Here is a 24,733-nt window from a genome sequence, read left to right on the forward strand (position 1 = left end):
TGAAAAGCTTCAGTGCTTTATGGTAGTGATGGGACGTTCTGTATCGAGGCTTCGGAGCGTGTGTCGAGTAATGGAGGGGGCGTTTCCGCGAAGCGCGTATCGAGGCTTGCTTCATTTATGGGAGGAGCTGAAAATGATGACGTCCGAAGCCTCGCTGCCCGGCTGTACCACGTGACTGGTTCATGAAGCGGTTCGAACTTTGCCGCAAATAATCATTTTCCATACTGCCAGCATAAATATACACAGTATACTGCCATCACTACACTATAGGTGTTTTACACACTCCTTTTGTTGTTGACATTTACAGGCTGTGTGCAAAATGCCACACTCTTCAAATTCATGCCAGCTATTATTTTTACGTCCAGTAGGTGTCCTGCTAGAGCAAATGAAGCTTCATGAAGCTTCGCGTTGGGGTGAACCAATTGGATGAAAAGCTTCAGTGCTTCATGGGGCTTCATCTGCCCATCACTACTTTATGGGGCTTCATCTGCCCATCACTACCTGTAATGCATGACAGCACTAAGCTATAGCCCAAATGGTGGCATAGACTTTGCTTTGCATTGTTTGTTATTTTATATAGGTATATGTTATATTGATTATATTTCTGCTCTTTCTGAGTTACCTGACCTCCGCTCCAGTCCTTCCTGGTTTGGCTGAAAGAGGAGGCTGAGGGTGGAGCTGGTTTAAATGCAGAAGCCAATAAAGTGGTCACAACCATCTATTGTGATCATGCAGGGGGAATGGGGTTCTTCTTGAATGATGGTTGGCTGTTATCTCTTTAGTTTTCACCTTTGGTGTATATAATGGTTTATTCATTTGCTATATAACTGGAGCTGTTTCTCATTTGGGCAGGTCAGTTTGTTGAGTTATGTTTTTGTTAAGTGACTTTTGAGAGTAGCGTTATGTTATGTTAACCTCTTTTACGGGCCCACTTGGTTCTTAAAAACTTTATTTTTGATATCTTGAATTTTTGTAATCATCTTGTCCTTTTTGGGGGTATAATAAAACCCATTTTTTGAAGATTACATTTGTGCCTGTGTGTTCCTGGCTGCTTGGATCATGACAATTGGTGGCAGCAGTGGGATACAGCCAGTTTAAAAAAAAAAAATACACACACAAAAAAGGTACAGTTTTTTTTTTTCCCCACTCCTTATTAAACCATGCAGAGAGGAGCAAGGAGTGTGAGAGTGGTCCGAGGAGATGTACCAAGCCAGCAAATGGGCTCAGAAGGACAAGTCGATGGAGGACAAGAGGAGAATGGAGCTTCTGGAAGGGTAGACAGCACTGAGGGCCAAGGTAAGGAGCCAACGATATCGGATCTGATCTCTCTTCTCCGTTCACATATGGGCCAGCAGGAGGCCAGAGAGGCTAAACGGACGGAGGAAAGTGCAAAGCAAGAACAACGTTTCAAAGCACTTCAACACCAGTTTCAGTTGTTACAGGTAGAAGTACAAGCCCGCACTTCTCCTGTGCCTGAAGGTCAGGCAGCTGAATCACCTGATCCAGAATCTCTAGATGATGACATTCTTCCTCAAGCTGGTCCCAGTATATCAGTTACTGGTTCATCAGGTCAGTCCCATTTTCTGGAGCCTAAGTTACAAAAACTCACCGACGAGGATGATATTGAACATTTTTTGATTACCTTCGAACGCATTGCAATGGCCTGTCGGTGGCAGAGACATGATTGGGTTTTTCATCTTGTATCGCTGCTTACGGGCAAAGCAAGAGGTGCATATGTACATATGGATGTTGATGATTCTTTGGATTATGACATGGTTAAGGCAGCTATTCTTTATAAATATGATATCAATCCTGAGACCTATAGGCAGAGATTTCGATCTCTTGATGTAAACCCTGCAGAAAGCCCTAAAGAGTTGTATGCACGGCTGAAGGAGCTTTATGTAAAATGGGTCCACCCTGAAGATAAAACCATTCAGGACATTGGGGAAATCATCATCCTTGAGCAATATTTACGAATGCTATCTCCTGAGTTGCAGGTGTGGATAAAAGAGCATAATTCACCCTCTGCTGCAGAGGCTGCAAAGCTGGCTGATGTTTTTGTGGCGGCACGGAAAAAGGGACAGCCTTGGAGCTTCATGGCTTGGAAAACGAAGGACAGCCGGAAATCACTCCCGCAAAGACCAGCTGCCAATGTGAGTAGGGCTTCATATAGCCACCCACCCAATGGGTCTTTGAAGTCCCCGGCCAAAACCTTGGTATGCTATCTTTGTGGAATGGAAGGTCATACAAAGCTCATGTGCCCTGAAAACTCAGCTAAATTAACCCAAATGTGCTTTGTGCCTCGAAACCATGATAACTCTGAGATAAAATTAGACAGAGGGTTAAAGATGACATCAGTTGAGATTAATGGGCACTAATTGATACAGGTAGCACACAGACTCTTGTACACAGACAGTTTGTCCGCTTAAATAGTATTAATATGACTGAAAAGATTCCTGTTTGTTGTGTTCATGGAGATGAAAAGCCTTATCCAACAGCGGACCTATACATCAAGGTGCAAGGACAGGTTTACCTCCTGAATATTGGGGTTGCTGATAATTTGCCATTCCCTGTTATATTAGGCCGAGATCTACCTGTGCTGTTTGACCTTTTGGATTATAGCCACACATGCAATGTTGCAGTAACTAGGGCTCAAGCTAAAGCTATGAAGCCAGCAGATGCCACTCAGACCCTTAGTGCTCTGCCATTTTATGAGGCAGAAGTAGAGACAGCACCCGGGAAGTTGCGCAAGTCCCGCATGGAGAGAAGGTGAGAGAAATTTCATCATACTATTGTGAAAGCATCTCCCGTCTGTGAGCCTGAAATGTCTTTGGACTTTAGAGTCCCAGCTAATATCACTGAGATGCAACACAATGATCCAGTATTAGCACCCTTTTTTCAGAAAGCTAAAAAGCAAGGACATGAGATGGAACCAGATATTAACAGCAGTGAGGATTTTTTTCTGAAAGATGGCATTCTTTATCGCCGGCAAAGATCACAGGTACAGCTGATGGTTCCTAGTGGAGTCAGGGAGGTGGTACTGAATTTGAGGCACTCTGTGCCGTGGGCAGGACATTTAGGGAAGCATAAAACCATGGCTCGCATTAGGAAGTATTTCCACTGGCCGGGCCTGCATGCTGACGTGACCCAATTTTGTAAAAGCTGCCCTCAGCGCCAAAAGACTTCCATCAAAACCCCCTCCAGAGCTCCATTTCAGCCTTTGCCAGTTATTAGCACCCCATTTGAACGGTTGGGGATGGATGTTGTCGGACCTGTTGAGAAAAGCAGGGCAGGAAACCGTTACATGCTGGTAATAACTGATTATGCCACAAAGTACCCTGAAGTTTTTCCTCTGAAATCTGTAAAGGCCAAGTCTGTGGCTTTTTGTCTGGTGCAATTTTTCTCAAGGGTGGGATTCCCTCGTGAGATTCTGACAGACCGTGGGACTAATTTTATGTCAACTTTATTAAAACAGGTCTATCAGCTTCTTGGCATCAAAGGGCTAAAGACTACTCCATTACCATCCTCAAACAGATGGCCTGACGGAGCGCTTTAACCAGACCCTGAAGCAGATGTTGCGCAAGTTTGTGAATGACACTGGTACTGACTGGGATCAGTGGCTGCCTTATCTGCTCTTTGCGTATAGAGAAGTACCCCAAGCTTCTACTGGCTTCTCACCTTTTGAACTGTTATATAGTCACGAAGTAAGGGGGCCCCTCTCTTTGCTGAAAGAAATGTGGGAGGGTGACCGGAGAGGGGCAGGGGCTACTAATGTCATTTCATATGTTATACAGATGAGGGAGCGACTTGAGAAGATGACTGAGCTTGCCCAAGCTCATATGGTAGCTGCCCAGCAACATCAGAAGGTCTGGTATGATCGGTCAGCTCGGGAGAGGTCATTTGAACCTGGACAAAAGGTACTTGTACTCCTTCCAAGTGATGACCGTAAGCTGTTAGCTAAATGGCAAGGACCTTTTCAGATTCAGCAGAAACTGGGAGCTACCACCTATCGGCTGGCAACTCCAGGTCACTCTCGCTCCAGTAGAGTTTTGCATGTAAATCTCCTGAAGGAGTGGGTGGAGAGGCCGAAGAGAGCAGAAGTTCTTTTGATAAGGGAGATTCATGAGGAGGAAGAGGTAGAGGAGCAGTATCTTCCTTCAGGTGTGCTCCAGCATTTGGACCTTAATCACCTTTCAGAAGAGAAACAGCTTCAGGTGAAAGAGTTATGCAGCTCTGGGGTGTTTCAGGAGAATCCTGGGAGGACGGATGTTATTGAACATGACATTGTATTAAAGGATGGAGCGTCTGTGAGACGTATGAGTTATAGGATTCCAGAGCGGCTGTTAACATCTTTGAGGAAGGAGGTGGATTTAATGTTGTCTCTAGGGATCATTGAACCATCTAAGAGCGAGTGGTGCAACCCAGTGGTTTTGGTGCCAAAGAAGGATAGTAGCCTGCGGTTTTGTATTGATTTCAGGTACTTGAATGCCATCTCAAAGTTCGATTCATACCCTGCACCTAGGGTTGATGATCTGACTGAGCGACTTGGCAAAGCCCAGTACCTGACGACTCTGGATCTCTGCAAAGGCTATTGGCAGGTGCCACTTACTGAACGCTCAAGGGAACTGACTGCCTTCTTGACACCATGGGGGCTATTCTAATTCACAGTCCTGCCTTTTGGTTTGCATGGAGCCCCTGCAACCTTTCAGAGGCTGATGGATCGGGTACTGTGTGGTTTGTCAGAGTTCGCGGCAGCATATCTGGACGATATTGTGATTTACAGCCAAACCTGGGAGGAGCACCTCAAACATCTAGAAAAGGTACTAGAGCGTCTCAGAGAAGCTGGGCTGACTGCTAATTCGGCAAAATGTGTTTTTGCCAAGGCTGAAACTGAATACCTGGGATTTGTCATAGGTAATGGGGTGATAAAACCACAAGTGAGCAAAATCAGCGCCATTGAATCCTGCAGTTTGCCACAGACAAGGAAACAACTTAGATCATTTCTTGGCATGGCAGGGTTCTACCACAGATTTATCCCTCATTTCTCTGCCAGGGCGTCTCCCCTCACTGATCTAACAGGTTCTAGGTGCCCTAACCAGATTCAGTGGACGGAGGAGGCTGAGGCAGCTTTCCAGGACATCAGGCAATCCCTCAGTAAGACACCAGTCTTGTATAGCCCAGATTTTGAGAAACCTTTTATTCTTCAAACTGATGCTTCTGATAGGGGTCTGGGGGCTGTTCTTCTACAGGGACCACCCAATGAGCGACACCCAGTGGCTTTCATTAGCCGCAAAATGTTCCCAAGAGAGATGAGATATTCAACGGTGGAAAAAGAGGCTTTAGCAATCAAGTGGGCACTTGATTCCCTCAAGTATTACCTCCTAAGCCAGGAATTTAAACTGGAAACTGACCACAAGGCGCTCCAGTGGTTGGAGAAAATGAAGGATACGAATGGACGAATCACCAGATGGTACCTTGCGATGCAGCCATTCCGTTTTACCATTCAGCATATTGCAGGCAAGAACAACTGCACAGCGGACTATCTCTCTCGCTGTTCCAGCTCACTGCCTAAGGGGGGGAGTGTGTGATGGATGCATGCAACCACACAACTGAGATACTTAGGTAATATTCATGTGGTCTTTTGTCTTATGTTTACGTTATGCTCTAAAGCTTCTGTGATCATAAGTTAACTAATTTGATATTTTGAGTTACCTGTAATGCATGACAGCACTAAGCTATAGCCCAAATGGTGGCATAGACTTTGCTTTGCATTGTTTGTTATTTTATATAGGTATATGTTATATTGATTATATTTCTGCTCTTTCTGAGTTACCTGACCTCCGCGCCAGTCCTTCCTGGTTTGGCTGAAAGAGGAGGCTGAGGGTGGAGCTGGTTTAAATGCAGAAGGCAATAAAGTGGACTGAACCATCTATTGTGATCATGCAGGGGGAATGGGGTTCTTCTTGAATGATGGTTGGCTGTTATCTCTTTAGTTTTCACCTTTGGTGTATATAATGGTTTATTCATTTGCTATATAACTGGAGCTGTTTCTCATTTGGGCAGGTCAGTTTGTTGAGTTATGTTTTTGTTAAGTGACTTTTGAGTAGCGTTATGTTATGTTAACCTCTTTTACGGGCCCACTTGGTTCTTAAAAACTTTATTTTTGATATCTTGAATTTTTGTAATCATCTTGTCCTTTTTGGGGGTATAATAAAACCCATTTTTTGAAGATTACATTTGTGCCTGTGTGTTCCTGGCTGCTTGGATCATGACACACACCAAGCTGCTTGCCTATTGTAGATTCACTCTTCCCAGTCTGGTGCAGGTCTACAATACTTTTCCTGGTGTCCTTCGAAAGCTCTTTGGTCTTGGCCATGGCGGAGTTTGGAGTCTGACTGTTTGAGGCTGTGGACAGGTGTCTTTTATACAGATGATGAGTTCAAACAGGTGCCATTCATACAGGTAACGAGTGGGGGACAGAAAAGCTTCTTACATAAGACGTTACAGGTCTGTGAGAGCCAGAGATTTTCCTTGTTTGAGGTGACCAAATACTTATTTTCCACCCTAATTTATGAATAAATTCTTTACAAATCCTACCATGTTGATTCATGGATTTTTTTTTTCACATTCTGTCTCTCACAGTTGAAGCGTACCTCTGGTGCAAATTACTGACCTCTGTTATCATTTTAAGTGGGGGAACTTGCACAATCGGTGGCTGACTAAATACTTTTTTGCACCCCTGTATATGCAATACGAATAGGGGTGTAATTTCCAAGGTGGTTTAGGGGGGTTATGACCCACCCCAGTAATTAGACCCAATCAATATAACCGTCCTCAATAAAATTATGAATTATCTTGCATAAATAGGCTGTTGGTTTTCTTTGCTCATTTTAGTTATTACCAGCAAAATAGTTGAAGTTGCATCTTCAAATTGAAAGTCATCTCACTGTCTAAAAATGTATGTATTTCATCAGGTGCAACTGTTGAGTTTTTTCTGTTTACAAGTTCAGCATATGAACCAACTGTAGGCAACACCTGAAGGTATGTGACAGGTCTATGTGCAAGGACTTGTATTACTCCAGTATTTGATATGCATGGATCACTCTTCGTAAGCAATACAAGTAGCTTTAATTTAGCTATGGTTCTCAGCTGATACAGTGTCCCTTCATAACACCACTAATTAGTCAAAAGTGAACAAAAAGACTAATAGAAAATAGTAAGATTTCCGGTTAGATTTCCACAGAAGGACTGCTGTTGCTGTGAGGTAACAGTACTAACCATCGTGCTGCATCTTGTTATTATTCTGGTGTAATATTTTTCATTCTTTGCATCACTGTCTCAGTCACATTTTGATCCCATGTAAATGAATTGCCTCAATTATTTTTCTGAAGTCTAGGTTTGCCTTGTATTTCTTTCATGCAGCTATCCCTGATTTAGTAGAGATCCCTTATCTGGTGGCTCACATTTCAAATTTTAAAACCATAACTGCTACACTTGCATCATAAAAAGGTCATATGGATTGATCACTGCATTTTTCCCAGATTAAAAAACATCATGTGTAAGAGTTTAGTTTGTCTTGTGTTGGTACACAGGTACACAGGAAACAAAGCAAAACATGGAGAACAGAAAGTCCCGTCATATAGGTTTTATTTTATTATTTAAAAAGCATATGTACAAAACTGTAAGAAGTTCAAGTCTAGACTATACATATGTTTATATATATATATTAATATATATTAATGTGTATATATATATATATATATACACGCAAGGGGAACAAAAATTGCAGAGTAATCATAAAGAATATTGATTGTCTTGTATTTCCGGTGAGACTGAATGAGTCCTTTTAGTTCAACACCAGGTGTCACTTCTGCTGTGCAGTAGGAGTGCAGCGTGTTCGTCACGCAGTGTCTTATTTAGATTGCAGCAGTACTCTGACCAGCAGTCGTGGTGCTTACAGCTCCTTTCTTCCCTTGCCTGAAGAAACAAGTGAGATTATCAGTGACAAGCAACACAGACCTTTAGTTTGTCATCTTCACAGAGTTGTGCGTGCGTGTCATTCTGAATTTGGCTTACTTGTTGTGATTTTTTAGAATGTGTCGTCCAAGTGGGGACTCTGGATTCACACACTTCTTCATATCTGCTTTTGTGGTAACACTGAAAGATTTTTAAAAAGAGGTGTATTAGGAAGGAACTGGAGAACACAGCAGAATCATACCTCAGGTCATCTTGTGGACTCACATGATCTCTGTATGTGGACAGAAGATACTTGGGTAGTGTATCACCGGCTCAGTCTTGATGAGCTTTGGGCTGATCCTGCCAATGTAACTGTAACACTTGCATTTATTAGATTTGCTGGCTGGTTGTCCTGTGTAGGAAAAGACAAGAGCATTACCTGTTGATCAGCAGCCAAAATATCCATAAACAGGATGAAGGGGAAAAAAGAAACAAAGAAGGAAAAAAAATACGATTTTCACAGTACCTTGTGCACCTAGGATAAGCAGGCAGGCAACGAAGGCAGTGACTGAGTTCATAGTTGTGGCTGTAGGCAGATCCGCTGTTCACCGTTTCTGTCTTGAGTATGGCTCCTGATGCTGTGAAGCAGTAAGCAGCACGCTTATATACACTGCCTGCACAAAGTGGCCCCACCTCCAAGAGGTGTTTTGCAACATTAATTTCACTTTCCAGAATGCCTTTCACTTTCTTCTTCTTTTTCCCCTCTGCAAAGCCTGTTTCCGAGAATCGCAGCTATTGAAAAAATGCCTACAGAGGGAAATCTTTTAGGTACATAAATGACATTAATAAGACAGCTCATGACAAAAGCAACTATATATTAATTTAAACTGTTTTGTACACTGCTATCCCTTACACTTTAGCTATCACCATAAAGCTTCCAGTTGCATTTTTAATGTGAGATCTGATTTAAAAAATAAAAAAAAAACAGCAAAAATGATTTTCTCAGCTATGTAGATCTATGTGATTACGCTGACCTCTGACTGTGGCCTTCCACTTTGTCTGTTTAGCTTTTTTCTTTTTTCTCAAATGTTCTTGTTAGGCTTAGGATTAAAGAAAACAAATATCCTGCAGAAAGGCTTTCCCCCCTGGTTTTTGTTTTTGGGAGCACTTATGCAAATATGTGATGTCTTGATAAATCAAGCAAATATTTGAAGTTTACACAGCACTATTCTCGCATGAAAATATCTTAAAAGTTTATTTTGTGACCCGGAAAGAGTAATATTTCAAACTCCGCCACTCTGTGTTCCTCCGCCACTGCCTCGTTTGAGTTTTGGACGAAATGGATTCTGGGATATTGCATTTTGTCATTTCGAGCTGATTGGAGACCAAAACAGCCAATCAGATTTTTTTTCATCCAAGTCTGTGATTGGCTGGTTTTGTGGCACAAATATAACGGTGTACAGAAAGAGTTGAGCGCGCACAGGCAGAAATATTGAGAGCACAAGTGCAAAAACTGAGTGACAGGGGCTGCTATTGTGTGTGTATGGATAATAGCAAACACAGAAATACATTTTTTGCACGCAGCAATGAATTTTGTTCACTCAAATTTAGCTTTTCTTCACTTAAAATAAATTTCTCCTCAAATTGCAACACTTACATGTGCAATTTATTTTACGTGGTGGTGTCTATGAACAAGATTGTAAAAGTTTCGAACTAACTCAATAAAAACACAGCAGTTCATGTCAGAAAGCCACTCCAGTTACAAAAATGTATTCACCAGACTGAGATTACCAAATGGTAAATGGACTGGTTCTTATATAGCATTTTTTTACTCTATCTGAACACTCATTCACACAAACACTTTTTTCTATGCTCTTTCATGCTACTACTACTAATTCATCACATACCACAAATGTCAAGCATACGAAACAGAAGGCTTTAAAGTCAGGGTACCTTTATTTAAAGTCACAATAAACATTGTACTTTTGAACTACACAGCGAGTACATAGTAATTCATTAATGTTGTACAATTTTCAGTGTTGACTCTGTGTGTCAGCAAAATAGATTTGAAATAAAACTATTTATACTGTGCACACTCTCAGCTTACATTTAAGGGGGCTGTTGAGAAAGTTTAGCCTATATATTGTGAAATGAAATATCAAGTTAATTCAGAAGCTGTGTATGTGAGCCATTTCTTCATTATCTCTTCATATATATATATATATATATATATATATATATATATATATATATATATATATATATATATATACACACACACACACATATATATATGTATATATATATACACACACATATATGCAATACGAATAGGGGCGTAATTTCCAAGGTGGTTTAGGGGGGTTATGACCCACCCCAGTAATTAGACCCAATCAATATAACCCTCCTCAATAAAATTATGAATTATCTTGCATAAATAGGCTGTTGGTTTTCTTTGCTCATTTCAGTTATTACCAGCAAAATAGTTGAAGTTGCATCTTCAAATTGAAAGTCATCTCACTGTCTAAAAATGTATGTATTTCATCAGGTGCAACTGTTGAGTTTTTTCTGTTTACAAGTTCAGCATATGAACCAACTGTAGGCAACACCTGACGGTATGTGACAGCTCTATGTGCAAGGACTTGTATTACTCCAGTATTTGATATGCATGGATCACTCTTCGTAAGCAATACAAGTAGCTTTAATTTAGCTATGGTTCTCAGCTGATACAGTGTCCCTTCATAACACCACTAATTAGTCAAAAGTGAACAAAAAGACTAATAGAAAATAGTAAGATTTCCGGTTAGATTTCCACAGAAGGACTGCTGTTGCTGTGAGGTAACAGTACTAACCATCATGCTGCATCTTGTTATTATTCTGGTGTAATATTTTTCATTCTTTGCATCACTGTCTCAGTCACATTTTGATCCCATGTAAATGAATTGCCTCAATTATTTTTCTGAAGTCTAGGTTTGCCTTGTATTTCTTTCATGCAGCTATCCCTGATTTAGTAGAGATCCCTTATCTGGTGGCTCACATTTCAAATTTTAAAACCATAACTGCTACACTTGCATCATAAAAAGGTCATATGGATTGATCACTGCATTTTTCCCAGATTAAAAAACATCATGTGTAAGAGTTTAGTTTGTCTTGTGTTGGTACACAGGTACACAGGAAACAAAGCAAAACATGGAGAACAGAAAGTCCCGTCATATAGGTTTTATTTTATTATTTAAAAAGCATATGTACAAAAATGTAAGAAGTTCAAGTCTAGACTATACATATGTTTATATATATATATTAATATATATTAATGTGTATATATATATATATATATACACGCAAGGGGAACAAAAATTGCAGAGTAATCATAAAGAATATTGATTGTCTTGTATTTCCGGTGAGACTGAATGAGTCCTTTTAGTTCAACACCAGGTGTCACTTCTGCTGTGCAGTAGGAGTGCAGCGTGTTCGTCACGCAGTGTCTTATTTAGATTGCAGCAGTACTCTGACCAGCAGTCGTGGTGCTTACAGCTCCTTTCTTCCCTTGCCTGAAGAAACAAGTGAGATTATCAGTGACAAGCAACACAGACCTTTAGTTTGTCATCTTCACACAGAGTTGTGCGTGCGTGTCATTCTGAATTTGGCTTACTTGTTGTGATTTTTTAGAATGTGTCGTCCAAGTGGGGACTCTGGATTCACACACTTCTTCATATCTGCTTTTGTGGTAACACTGAAAGATTTTTAAAAAGAGGTGTATTAGGAAGGAACTGGAGAACACAGCAGAATCATACCTCAGGTCATCTTGTGGACTCACATGATCTCTGTATGTGGACAGAAGATACTTGGGTAGTGTATCACTGGCTCAGTCTTGATGAGCTTTGGGCTGATCCTGCCAATGTAACTGTAACACTTGCATTTATTAGATTTGCTGGCTGGTTGTCCTGTGTAGGAAAAGACAAGAGCATTACCTGTTGATCAGCAGCCAAAATATCCATAAACAGGATGAAGGGGAAAAAAGAAACAAAGAAGGAAAAAAAATACGATTTTCACAGTACCTTGTGCACCTAGGATAAGCAGGCAGGCAACGAAGGCAGTGACTGAGTTCATAGTTGTGGCTGTAGGCAGATCCGCTGTTCACCGTTTCTGTCTTGAGTATGGCTCCTGATGCTGTGAAGCAGTAAGCAGCACGCTTATATACACTGCCTGCACAAAGTGGCCCCACCTCCAAGAGGTGTTTTGCAACATTAATTTCACTTTCCAGAATGCCTTTCACTTTCTTCTTCTTTTTCCCCTCTGCAAAGCCTGTTTCCGAGAATCGCAGCTATTGAAAAAATGCCTACAGAGGGAAATCTTTTAGGTACATAAATGACATTAATAAGACAGCTCATGACAAAAGCAACTATATATTAATTTAAACTGTTTTGTACACTGCTATCCCTTACACTTTAGCTATCACCATAAAGCTTCCAGTTGCATTTTTAATGTGAGATCTGATTTAAAAAATTAAAAAAAAACAGCAAAAATGATTTTCTCAGCTATGTAGATCTATGTGATTACGCTGACCTCTGACTGTGGCCTTCCACTTTGTCTGTTTAGGTTTTTTCTTTTTTCTTTTTTCTCAAATGTTCTTGTTAGGCTTAAGGATTAAAGAAAACAAATATCCTGCAGAAAGGCTTTCCCCCCTGGTTTTTGTTTTTGGGAGCACTTATGCAAATATGTGATGTCTTGATAAATCAAGCAAATATTTGAAGTTTACACAGCACTATTCTCGCATGAAAATATCTTAAAAGTTTATTTTGTGACCCGGAAAGAGTAATATTTCAAACTCCGCCACTCTGTGTTCCTCCGCCACTGCCTCGTTTGAGTTTTGGACGAAATGGATTCTGGGATATTGCATTTTGTCATTTCGAGCTGATTGGAGACCAAAACAGCCAATCAGATTTTTTTTCATCCAAGTCTGTGATTGGCTGGTTTTGTGGCACAAATATAACGGTGTACAGAAAGAGTTGAGCGCGCACAGGCAGAAATATTGAGAGCACAAGTGCAAAAACTGAGTGACAGGGGCTGCTATTGTGTGTGTATGGATAATAGCAAACACAGAAATACATTTTTTGCACGCAGCAATGAATTTTGTTCACTCAAATTTAGCTTTTCTTCACTTAAAATAAATTTCTCCTCAAATTGCAACACTTACATGTGCAATTTATTTTACGTGGTGGTGTCTATGAACAAGATTGTAAAAGTTTCGAACTAACTCAATAAAAACACAGCAGTTCATGTCAGAAAGCCACTCCAGTTACAAAAATGTATTCACCAGACTGAGATTACCAAATGGTAAATGGACTGGTTCTTATATAGCATTTTTTTACTCTATCTGAACACTCATTCACACAAACACTTTTTTCTATGCTCTTTCATGCTACTACTACTAATTCATCACATACCACAAATGTCAAGCATACGAAACAGAAGGCTTTAAAGTCAGGGTACCTTTATTTAAAGTCACAATAAACATTGTACTTTTGAACTACACAGCGAGTACATAGTAATTCATTAATGTTGTACAATTTTCAGTGTTGACTCTGTGTGTCAGCAAAATAGATTTGAAATAAAACTATTTATACTGTGCACACTCTCAGCTTACATTTAAGGGGGCTGTTGAGAAAGTTTAGCCTATATATTGTGAAATGAAATATCAAGTTAATTCAGAAGCTGTGTATGTGAGCCATTTCTTCATTATCTCTTCATATATATATATATATATATACACACACATATATATATGTATATATATATACACACACATATATGCAATACGAATAGGGGCGTAATTTCCAAGGTGGTTTAGGGGGGTTATGACCCACCCCAGTAATTAGACCCAATCAATATAACCCTCCTCAATAAAATTATGAATTATCTTGCATAAATAGGCTGTTGGTTTTCTTTGCTCATTTCAGTTATTACCAGCAAAATAGTTGAAGTTGCATCTTCAAATTGAAAGTCATCTCACTGTCTAAAAATGTATGTATTTCATCAGGTGCAACTGTTGAGTTTTTTCTGTTTACAAGTTCAGCATATGAACCAACTGTAGGCAACACCTGACGGTATGTGACAGCTCTATGTGCAAGGACTTGTATTACTCCAGTATTTGATATGCATGGATCACTCTTCATAAGCAATACAAGTAGCTTTAATTTAGCTATGGTTCTCAGCTGATACAGTGTCCCTTCATAACACCACTAATTAGTCAAAAGTGAACAAAAAGACTAATAGAAAATAGTAAGATTTCCGGTTAGATTTTCACAGAAGGACTGCTGTTGCTGTGAGGTAACAGTACTAACCATCGTGCTGCATCTTGTTATTATTCTGGTGTAATATTTTTCATTCTTTGCATCACTGTCTCAGTCACATTTTGATCCCATGTAAATGAATTGCCTCAATTATTTTTCTGAAGTCTAGGTTTGCCTTGCCAATTGCAACACCTACAGCTGCAATTTATTTTACATGCGCTCAGAATAGTGGCACAAAAATAACGCCATACCACTCTGCCCAGCGCAGAGCACAGGGCTCGCGTGCGGAGTGAAGTGGGGGGAAAAGTGTGAGAGAGAGAAAAAAAAAAAAAACACGGCTCCTTATGGCTTACGTTGCTCACTTCAAAGAGTCGGCTCTAAGAGCCGTTTCGTTTGCGACCGACACATCACTAGTTTAAAGCATCTTGCCATGCGATTGCATTTGTCTCTAACCATCAGGAACCCTCACGTTAACTTTTATCGAGTGGAAAAATGTTAGCATTCATCCTGCAGCTTCACTGTTTATGTTATGCTAACATAGCTGTGTCCCTAGCGATCATGTAGCACAGCATTATATACCAGCTAGCCCAACTTCATTAACCCTACAAATGTCACTGCTGTTTAGTTTTCTGTCTTCATTTATGTTGGAAGTTATAGCAGAGCTGTACGTTTTAATAATTTCAGAAATCTTTCAGTGAGAACATGCTATATCATGCTAACTTCTGACTCTGTTAAATGTAATAAATTTTCATGGATGCCTGGATGTTAAACTTAATTGTTACACCTGGTAAAGCAGCAATGCTGTTCGTTTTATTAAAAATGAAAGAATTTAGACAGTTTTTTAACTAGGGCTGTGCAATATGACCAAAATCTCACATCCTGATATAAGACATCTATCGTCCTGATAACGATATAAATCACAAAGATTTAACGTTTTCTGTAAATTCTGTGAATCTCGGGCACCTCGACTTGCGTGAAGTGTTTCCAGCTGGGCGTCATGTACCTGGAGTCGAGTGTTATAACCGATGCATTAAAGGATGCATTTTTAGACATGACTTGTAACAGTCGCCATTTTCTTTGTGAGTATTTATTACACAGCGTGCTGTGGGGAAAAGCCTGTTCTAATGTTTGAGTCCAAGGTTTATTTTTTAGCACTCTGCAGACTCTTTCACGCAATTCAGTTTAGTTTGAAAAGTCTCAACAGGATCTGGAGCTTTATTGTGAAAGGTTTATGTGGAAAATAAACAACCGGACACGTGATGGTTTTACCGTCATTGCTGCTCACGACAACGCATAAAAACCAGGCGCTTGTCTTTCCGTAGTGTGGTTATATAAAATATAAGAGAAAGAGAGAACTTTAAGAAATTAATATAGCCACTACAGTGACCATCAAAACGATGAAAAAATATTGCCATAAACAGTTTATTTTGCGACACCACGAAACAAACGATAGCGTAAAATGAAACGATAGACACTGTTATATCGTCATCCGATATATATCATTATATCGTACAAGCCTGTTTTTAACTCTCAGTGATGCCGCAGTGTTCGTTTGACTTTGGGACCTCAAGCGGACGGAGTTTTGGACCCAGATTTACGAGCACCTTAGTCCGACAAATACGGCAATAACGACTGCCTGCTTGCACGTTCTACAAAAAAAAAAAAAAGTGCTTTGGTGGGTATCTGACGGACAAACACCAAACCAGTTCCACACCACTGAAGTTGCACCATTTTTACAAACCAATTCTGTTTCATCCGTTTCACTCAACGTTCAGCTTTCCCTCTTCTCATTCTCCGTTGCTGCCATGCTTTTTCCGCAATGTGCATATGAAAACAAAGGCACTGCGCATGCGCATTTTACCCATATTCTATCGCATTATTTTATTTTCGTATCGTTGTCTAACATTGTACCGTGAATGATATAATATGGCCCAGCCCTACATGTACGTATTTAAAATAAAAATATGAGTAACTGTATTCCATTACAATTACCGTTAAAAAGGGTGGTATTCAGAATACAGTTACTTTGTTGAAATAAATGGATTACACGGTATTTTCCTGTTTCATGTTAGGCTAGGCTCTCTCTATTTTTGGTAATTCGACGCCGGTGGAAACCCAAACAAAACACACAATACGAGGCTCTAATGCATGTGTCTCAATCAGAGAGTGTTAGAGTGTTACAGGCAATAACCCTAAATTATGTAGCCTCATTGGCAGTGTAGTCCATGCTGCAGGGAGAATGGACTGCCATGTGAGCTCAAGGGAGGGAGAAAAAGGAGAGTCGAAAGAAAAGTACGAGTTGTCACCGACCACAAACGGTAGATGGAAACATGTAAATATAATAATAACCACTGCAGCCAAAAAGAGAGCCTGACGAGCCCAGTTGTAAGTAAGCTATTAAGACTCGACAGTACGCTGTGTTCGTTTTCCTCCGAAACGATAAATTCCGTTGGAGCAGCCTTTCAACGCCTCTCTCTTTCTCTCGTTAGCAAAGCTGACCCAGACAACAAAGTAAAGCTAGTTTTCGGCTACGAGCCCGACACAGAACCCGACGAATTAGCCAGAGGTCCCTTTACTACGGTTCGGAGCCGGGGACCTGTTTTATATACGCGCGGAATAGTTTTTTATACCAGAGTGCTGCAAAAACTGCAGCCTTACATAATGTCATCCCAACTGTTACTCATTTTATATTAAGATTTAAAAATCTAGTTGGTATTGGTATGGTATAGTTGAATACATTTTAAAAGTAACCTTCCCAACACTGGTCATGAAGTAACCTCTATGCTCAGTCACAACACAACTGTAATTTTGTCGCTTACTCGGCATGTTGTTTTCTAACTTCTGCTTCTGTGAAAATGACACTGACAATATATGTTGCAGCTTTTTTTTTTTTTTTAATTTTCAGTAGATTCCTCAATACAGCTAAAGAAGAGGAAATGAAATTGAAAGAAACATGCTGATGGAAAACCCCAGTCCCAGTAAACTCCGCAATGTACCTTAAAATACTAAAGTGGTGACGAAACATATATTCACATGTCATTAAATCAGATGTTTTCCAGGAAGAGTTGCTCCTGTAGTCTGAAGCTCACACTTCTAAAAATTATGACATCTGATTTGGATGCAAGTGTAGCTGTATTTGTAATTGAGGCATGTAAGTGTGCTATCACCTTGTATCTTTTTTTTTTTTTTTATACCTTTTTCGCCAAACTATGAAAAAGAAATAATAAAATGTTATCTGGATTACAAAATGACAAAGCAACATTTTAATTACTTGCATGGGAGTGACCCTTGTCTAGAGCAGGACGATATAACCAAAAATATTTATCATAATATACATTTGAAAATTTGCACTAACAATATGACTGACGATATAATTGACACTAGACAAAATGCTTTACAACTCCACAACTTTATTAGTGCAAAAAACCCCATCAATGTATTTTCACGTAAACAAGCAGCTGTTTTTTATGTGCATTAAAGTTATATAAAAATGTAACAGTGCAAATTCCTTGCTGACAGTTTAACCAAAAGGCATTTCCAGTGGAAATTGGCCGACATATCCTCAGCATATTCACATGTCATTAAATCAGATGTTTTCCCGGAAGAGTTTTGTTTTGTGGATATTATTATCCACAAAACTTAAAAAGAGGTTATACACACACAATACGGTAATATTATGTTGAAGCACAGTACGTATCACTCCGCGAGGCTCCTGCCTACGATAGCCGTAATGCTCCGACAATCCATCATGCGGTGCGGGTTCGTAGCTTAGCAAAGTCGTACTAAAACGTGACAGATTTTCCAGCGCCGTGTACCACATAAAATCATTTTGAGGTCAGTAAACACAACCAGAAGTCATACATAAGGCACACAGGATTATAAGGGGCACTGTCGATTTTCAGAAAAAACAAAGGATTGATTTTAAGTGTGCCGTATTTTCCAAACAACACGGTAATAACGACAGCCCGCTAGCATGCGCTACCAAAACTAGTGCTTTGTTGTGTATCTGACGGACGAAAGCTAAACCAGTTCCACACCACTGAAGTTTCAGCATTTTTACAAACCAATTCTGATTCATCAGTTTCATTCAACGATCCGCTTTCGCCCTTCTCATTCTCTGTTGCCGGCACACTTTTTCCGCCATGTGCGTATGAAAACAAAGGCACTGCGCATGTGCGTTTTACCCATATTCTATCGCGATATTTCATTTTCTTATCGTTGCCCAACATTAGTAAAAGTAAGTAAGTATATAGCGGTTTTCACAGATAAAAATCACAAAGGAAATGAGAATATAAAAACAATATAACAGTAAATAAAACAATGTAAAACTATAAAAACAGCATAAGAAGAAATTAATCAAATGCTTTTCTAAATAAAAATGTCTTCAGCTGTTTCTTAAAAGAATCAATGGAGTCCGTGCAACGAAGAGACAGTGGGAGAGAATTCCACAACCGTGGTGCCACAACCTGAAAGGCCCGATCACCACAAGTTTTAAAACGAGTGCGCGGTACCACCAGCAGTCTCTGATCTAATGACCTTAAAGCCCGAGAAGATGCATGTGGTTTCAGCAGGTCAGATAAATATTGAGGAGCCTGACCATGTAGGGCCCTAAAGTTTAGAACTAAAATTTTAAAATGAAACCTAGGGCTGCTCGATTATGGCAAAAATGATAATCACGATTATTTTCACTGAAATTGAGATCACGATTATTTGACGATATTTATTTAACCCTTTAAGACCTACCATAGAACCAAGTCCGCCAGAGCTTTTTTTTTTTTTTTTTAAATGTTGTAGTGCCATTTGTGGGAGCATTTTAAGTTGCTATACATCAATACAACTGTTATAGCCCATATTTTAAAAATGTGTATGTATTAAGTCCATAGTAACTACATTAATTGCAAAAAAGTGCAATAAACTACAAAAAAATTGAAAATCATTTTTGTTTTGTTTTTTTTACATATATTTCTACTTGGAGAAATTTAAGAGGTTTATCCCTCAAAACTTTAAATACAAAAAAGTTGCAAAAAATAGTTTACAACAACAGGAAATTTATTTTGAGTGTCTTCATAGTTTTATTTTTGGAGATACAGCAATTTTTATATACTGCAGGAAAAACAAAAAAACAATCCTATGATGCAAATTTGCAAAGCATGTGCATCAAAATAAACTATTTCCAGCAGCGCAATTCAAGTTCTAAGGCCTACAAGTAAAAAACTACATTTTCCGCGAAAATGACGTCACTTGCGATAGTTCGTGTTGATGTCTTTTTCAATGTGGGAAGTGTTAAGAACAGCTGATCAGATCAGCAAAGCGTGTTTCTGGAATATTATGTTTTTGTTCCTGCAAGCACTTTTTATGCAATTTTTGCAAAGCTATATGTGGAAGGAAACCGTGACCGAGGACAAGCTGAGGGCATAAGATGTAAATACAACTCCTCTGGTTTCATATGGAAAAATTTTTATTGTGCTAGCTTAGCGGTTCAGGTTCTACAGGGATTTAAAAATAGTTATACAAAACGAGCATGCTGCTCTGACCGGCTTTAAAGGGTTAACAATAACAATGTATTGAATAATGACTTTAAAAAATAATATAAAATAGTGTGCAAATACTGATAACAGTGCAAATGTTTGCAATATAAGAAATAAATGAAAAATGTAAACTTTGCAGTGTTGCTCTGTGGTGCAGCTACGACACCATAGCAAAGTTTACACACTGTGTCTACTTGATCCACGTCTGACTCCACGAACCCATAATGTTTCCACACCACTGAAGTTTTTTTTTTTGTTTTTTTTTTACCTCTCTTTTCAACCAACGGCAGTCCACTCCTCTCCAAATAACTTCTGCTTAGCTCTCCGAGCTTCCCTCGGGTCCTCTTAATTGTTGTGACGCGTGTTCGAAATGCAGAGGAGTGCGCTTGATTTGCCACACGGAGCAGCGCGAGAGTAAAGCATGAGGGAGGGGCTAATAATCGGCTCAGTCATTTTTAATGATCGTTGAAAGCCCAGATCGTAATCGTGATTAAAATTCGATTAATTGAGCAGCCCTAATGAAACCTAAAATTTACAGGCAACCAGTGAAGGGAGGCCAAGACTGGAGTGATATGCGATCTTCTTTTGGTGCCTGTTAAGAGACGTGCTGCAGCATTCTGCAGTCTGAAGACGATTTAAGGCTGATTTGTTAAAACAAGTAAAAAGGCCATTACAATAGTCTAAACGAGAAGAAATAAAAGCATGAATAATCATCTCAAGTTCAAGCTTTGATACCATTAGTCTGAGTTTAGAAATATTCCATAAATGATAAAAACAGTTTCAGACCAGCTGCTTAGAATGCTGCTCCAGCGACATCGAGCTGTCAAATATGACACCGAGGTTTCTAAGGCTTGATTTTACATAAGGGTCTAAGAAGCTGATATGCTGTCTAATTTCTGGGACCATGTGGTCTGGAGCAATAATTAGAGTTTCTGTTTTTTCAGAGTTTAGTTGGAGAAAATTGTCATATAACCATTTGTTGATTTCTGTCAGGCAATTACTTAAATTAGACAATTTATAAAACTCAGACATTTTGAAGGAACAGTATAGTTGGATGTCGTCAGCATAGAGATGATAGGAGATATATTTATAGCGCTTAATAATTTGGCCTAGGGGAAATACATAAAGTAAAAAGAGAATTGGACCCAGGATAGATCCCTGAGGTACCCCACACGGCAAAACTGTTGATTCTGATGTGACATGATTCATGCAACAGGGCTCTAGAGTGCGACCAATTTGGTCGCAAATATGACCAAATTTTTCAGTGGTGCGACTAAAAAAAAAAATTCGGTTGCACCTGTGCGACCAACTGTTCGGGTAGCAAAAAACAAAAAACAAAATCTGCAACCTTCCCTGTGGTCAACAACAGACACACATTATGCCCCTATCGTGGACTAAACCAATCAGAGATAGTAAGGGGCGGGACCTCTCTGATTGGCCGTGGTCCAGTTGAAAGTGCAGGTGGAAGTGGGAGGTGAGTAGCTTGAATAAAGCGATATCAATTCATTAAATCCTGAATCGACTTTTAAATATAACTGTGTTTTGTGATTAAAGCTCACAAAACCATTTCAACAACAACCAAACAGCAAATGAGAGCAGGTACACGGATTCCACACAAAGACGTAAACACAGAATGACTCGACACATCACAATCAACTTTGTCTTCCTCGGCTTTCTCACCCGACAGCCCGCAGACGGACACACTGTCGGAGCTTAGCGGTTCTGATGCGTCCGGTCCGCGCTGTGATTATGTCTTTTTGCGCTGATTCTGAGCTGCAGGTTTTGTCTCTCTCCAACCAAAATTCACCGAGCCAGCAGCAAAAGAAGCAGCAAAAGAAGCAGCAAACTGCGCTTCACATTTGATCAATGTCGTCATGAATTTTGCTGTTTTGCTTCCACGACTATTAAAATCACACTTCATGCACAGCTAGCGCTCTCTCTAACTCTCTCTGTACTTCAAGAACAGTTTCCGTCTCCAATCTCTGTTTTCTGTATTATTCATTCGCTTATTACCCACCAGTCTACCGTTGTTTACAGCACTGTAGGCTGCTGTCTTTTTCTTTTCTTTTTTTCACTTAAATGACCTCGGACAAGAAAGCCTATTTTTCTGTTGTTCAATACTGAAGAAATTTAAACTTTATATGCAGAACATTGTAGAATATTTTTAAGGTTATCTGCTATAAAAAGCCAGACCAGGAAAATCTCCTTCATGTTTTTCTGTGTTTTATTCTCAGTTACTTTCACACATAGACATCTGCTGTGATGTTCACAATTCTGATGAAGTCAGTACTGATAAATGATCAGAATTATAATATTTCTGACTGTCTGAGGCTAAGTTGAATCGAATCGGGACTTGAAAACCGGAATTGAATGGATTATAGAAAGCAGTGATGATACCCAGCCCTAGTGAGTAGCCTAGGCACGACAGAAGTGGATGTAGCTGTAATAGGAAAAGAACTATTGCTAACTTTTCTGTTAAGTTAAGGCCTGATCCTTCTGAAATTCATAGCCAGTGCTCTGACACGGTGTCATCAATCTTTGAATGCTGAAAAAGCACAGTGTATCCAGAAAAACACATTATATTATATAAGTTATTATAAAATTTGTGTTCGCCTAACTTTTGTGCCGGTACGACTAACTTTTTTAAGTTAGGCGTACCGGTACGCCCATGGCAAAAAGTTAGTCTAGAGCCCTGTGCAAACAGTAAAAGATCTCTCAGACAGATATGATATAAACCATTTTAAAACAACACCAGTAATCCCAAACAAGTTCTCGAGTCTGTTTATCATGATACTGTGATCTACAGTGTCAAAAGCAGAGCTGAGATCCAACAGGATCAGCACTGTATATTCTCCAGAGTCTGCTGCCATCAAGATATCACTAGATACTCTAAGTAAGGCCGTTTCAGTGGAATGCAATTTACGAAAACCAGACTGGAAAGTGTCCATGACAGCATTTTTATCCAGGAAATAGTTAAGTTTTTCTAGTACTACTTTTTCTAAAATTTTTGATATAAAAGGCAATTTGGATATTGGCCTATAACTGTTAGGAAGAGATGGATCCAGCTGGGGTTTCTTTAATATTGGCTCAACAATAGCTTGTAAGCTGGGGACTCAGCCAGTATGAAGAGAAGTATTTATCATTTCCACAATACAGGGGCCAATTGAATCAAACACACTAGTGAAAAATGAAGATGGAAGGACATCAAGGGGGCTTGAAGTCTGTTTTATATGACAAAGCAGGCCTCTGATGTCTTGTAATGTAACAGGAGTAAAAGAGGACCAAGTATCAGAGGAGAGCAAGTTAAAAGTTTGATATTGAGAAGATGGAGAGATATTAGACCTGGTGGCAATGACCTTATTTCTGAAATAGTTCATAAACTCATTGCATTCGGACGTTGAGTGAACTGGTGCACAAGGAGCATCAGGAGAAACGATACTCTTAATTGTTTTAAACAAGAATTTAGGATCTTTCTTTTTTGAAGCTATGAGGTATGAAAAATACTCTGGCATTTTTCCACATGTCATTTAGCAAGAGGATAGATTCTTTAAGGTGTAACTTATAAACCTCAAGCTTGGAAGCCTTCCACAAACGTTCTAGCTTGCGACAGTATCTCCTGAAATTACGAATGTTTTCATTTAACCAAGGATGAGATTTCAAACGTAGGACAGTACTTTTTTTCAGAGGTGCCACCATGTCTAAAGTAGAATTACACTGGTTATTAAAGGATGAGACAAGAGAGTCCAAATCATTCTAAGTCATTTCAGCGTCAAACATGGCAGAGAACCTTTTGCCAGCGTTCTGGTTTATGATTCGCCTTTCAATCGTTATTTTGGGAGCCGGGGGATCCAAATAAAACGACAAGTTAAAATATATGCAGCTATGGTCACTCACATGGACATTTTCCACACGAATGTCATTTATATTTAAACCCAAGGAGAAAACAAGGTCCAATGTGTGACCCTTTACATGTGTAGGGCCAGAAACATGCTGCATAAAATTAAAAGACTCTGTGATAGTCATGAAGTCAGCAGCCATATTACAGGATGCATCATCAATATGAAGGTTAAAATCTCCCAAAATTACCACCTTCTCTAATTTAATAATGGATGATAGGAGGTCGTTAAATTCAGTTAAAAAGACTCCGGCAGGGCCAGGAGGTCGGTAGATTAAAATACAATAAAAGGTGCGCAAAGAGCCGACCTTGATCATCTGAAGTTCAAATGAAGTAAAAGAATCCAAGTTCATCAGTCTGCATGTGAATCTGTCCTGGTGCACAACAGCGAGACCTCCGCCACGTCCCGAAAGACGTCGAACAAATTTCCTTCAGATGTATATAATCCATGTTTTGTTGCCACATCTCAGTTAAACACAAGAAGTTGAGAGATTCCTTTATAAAAAGATCGTTTAAAATAAAAGATTTGTGATTGAGCGAGTGTTGAGCAGGGCAAACCTGATTGAAGACGTTTGGTTGGTGCAGTCAACAGCTGACTGAAGTGGCACTCGAATTAAACACCTGTGCGCACCTCTACACCTGTTACGCCGGGCGGGGACTTCAGGGCTAGCAGAAGCTAATATCCATCAACTCTGCCATCAAAACTGTTTTGGTAGATCTCAGGTTTATAATAGCAGCACCATTAACGAGACTGGGACAGCTCTGTCTTAACGTGGCGACTCCGTTTATTGCCAAGCTGCAACAACAAATACACACGGCACAACCACCAGAGGGTGCTGCATGAACCATTGAATTAGTCCTTACCATAACATCCCCCCTTCTGAGTACATTATAAACTATAATATTTTCTGTAATAATCCACTTTTATGTCAATACTGAAATTACTGCAACTTAACTTATAGCTGGATACTCCAAGGCTGTTACATTAACTCAAATCTATAACAAACTTTTATTGCTTTTATTTATAACTATTATTTTATTTAACTGTGTGAACTTATTCT

At 39.6% G+C, this 24,733-nt stretch overlaps 2 protein-coding genes across 2 annotated transcripts; both read right to left on the minus strand.

Annotated features, from left to right (window-relative positions):
* Positions 1 to 7,770: 7,770 nt before the first annotated feature.
* Positions 7,771 to 8,813, minus strand: LOC113034099 (C-X-C motif chemokine 10-like). The gene is made up of 4 exons (XM_026188420.1): positions 8,483 to 8,813; positions 8,242 to 8,368; positions 8,077 to 8,157; positions 7,771 to 7,977 (listed from the first exon to the last, which is right to left on the minus strand). The coding sequence occupies exons 1-4, from the start codon at positions 8,532 to 8,534 to the stop codon at positions 7,917 to 7,919; spliced, it is 321 nt and encodes a 106-aa protein (XP_026044205.1). The 5' UTR covers positions 8,535 to 8,813; the 3' UTR covers positions 7,771 to 7,916.
* Positions 8,814 to 11,300: 2,487 nt separating this feature from the next.
* Positions 11,301 to 12,362, minus strand: LOC113034102 (C-X-C motif chemokine 10-like). The gene is made up of 4 exons (XM_026188422.1): positions 12,015 to 12,362; positions 11,774 to 11,900; positions 11,609 to 11,689; positions 11,301 to 11,507 (listed from the first exon to the last, which is right to left on the minus strand). Exons 1-4 carry the CDS (start codon positions 12,064 to 12,066, stop codon positions 11,447 to 11,449), a joined length of 321 nt encoding a protein of 106 aa, XP_026044207.1. The 5' UTR covers positions 12,067 to 12,362; the 3' UTR covers positions 11,301 to 11,446.
* Positions 12,363 to 24,733: the final 12,371 nt, after the last annotated feature.

This window comes from Astatotilapia calliptera, chromosome 12 (assembly GCF_900246225.1).
Source record: "Astatotilapia calliptera chromosome 12, fAstCal1.2, whole genome shotgun sequence".
NCBI lineage: Eukaryota > Metazoa > Chordata > Actinopteri > Cichliformes > Cichlidae > Astatotilapia > Astatotilapia calliptera.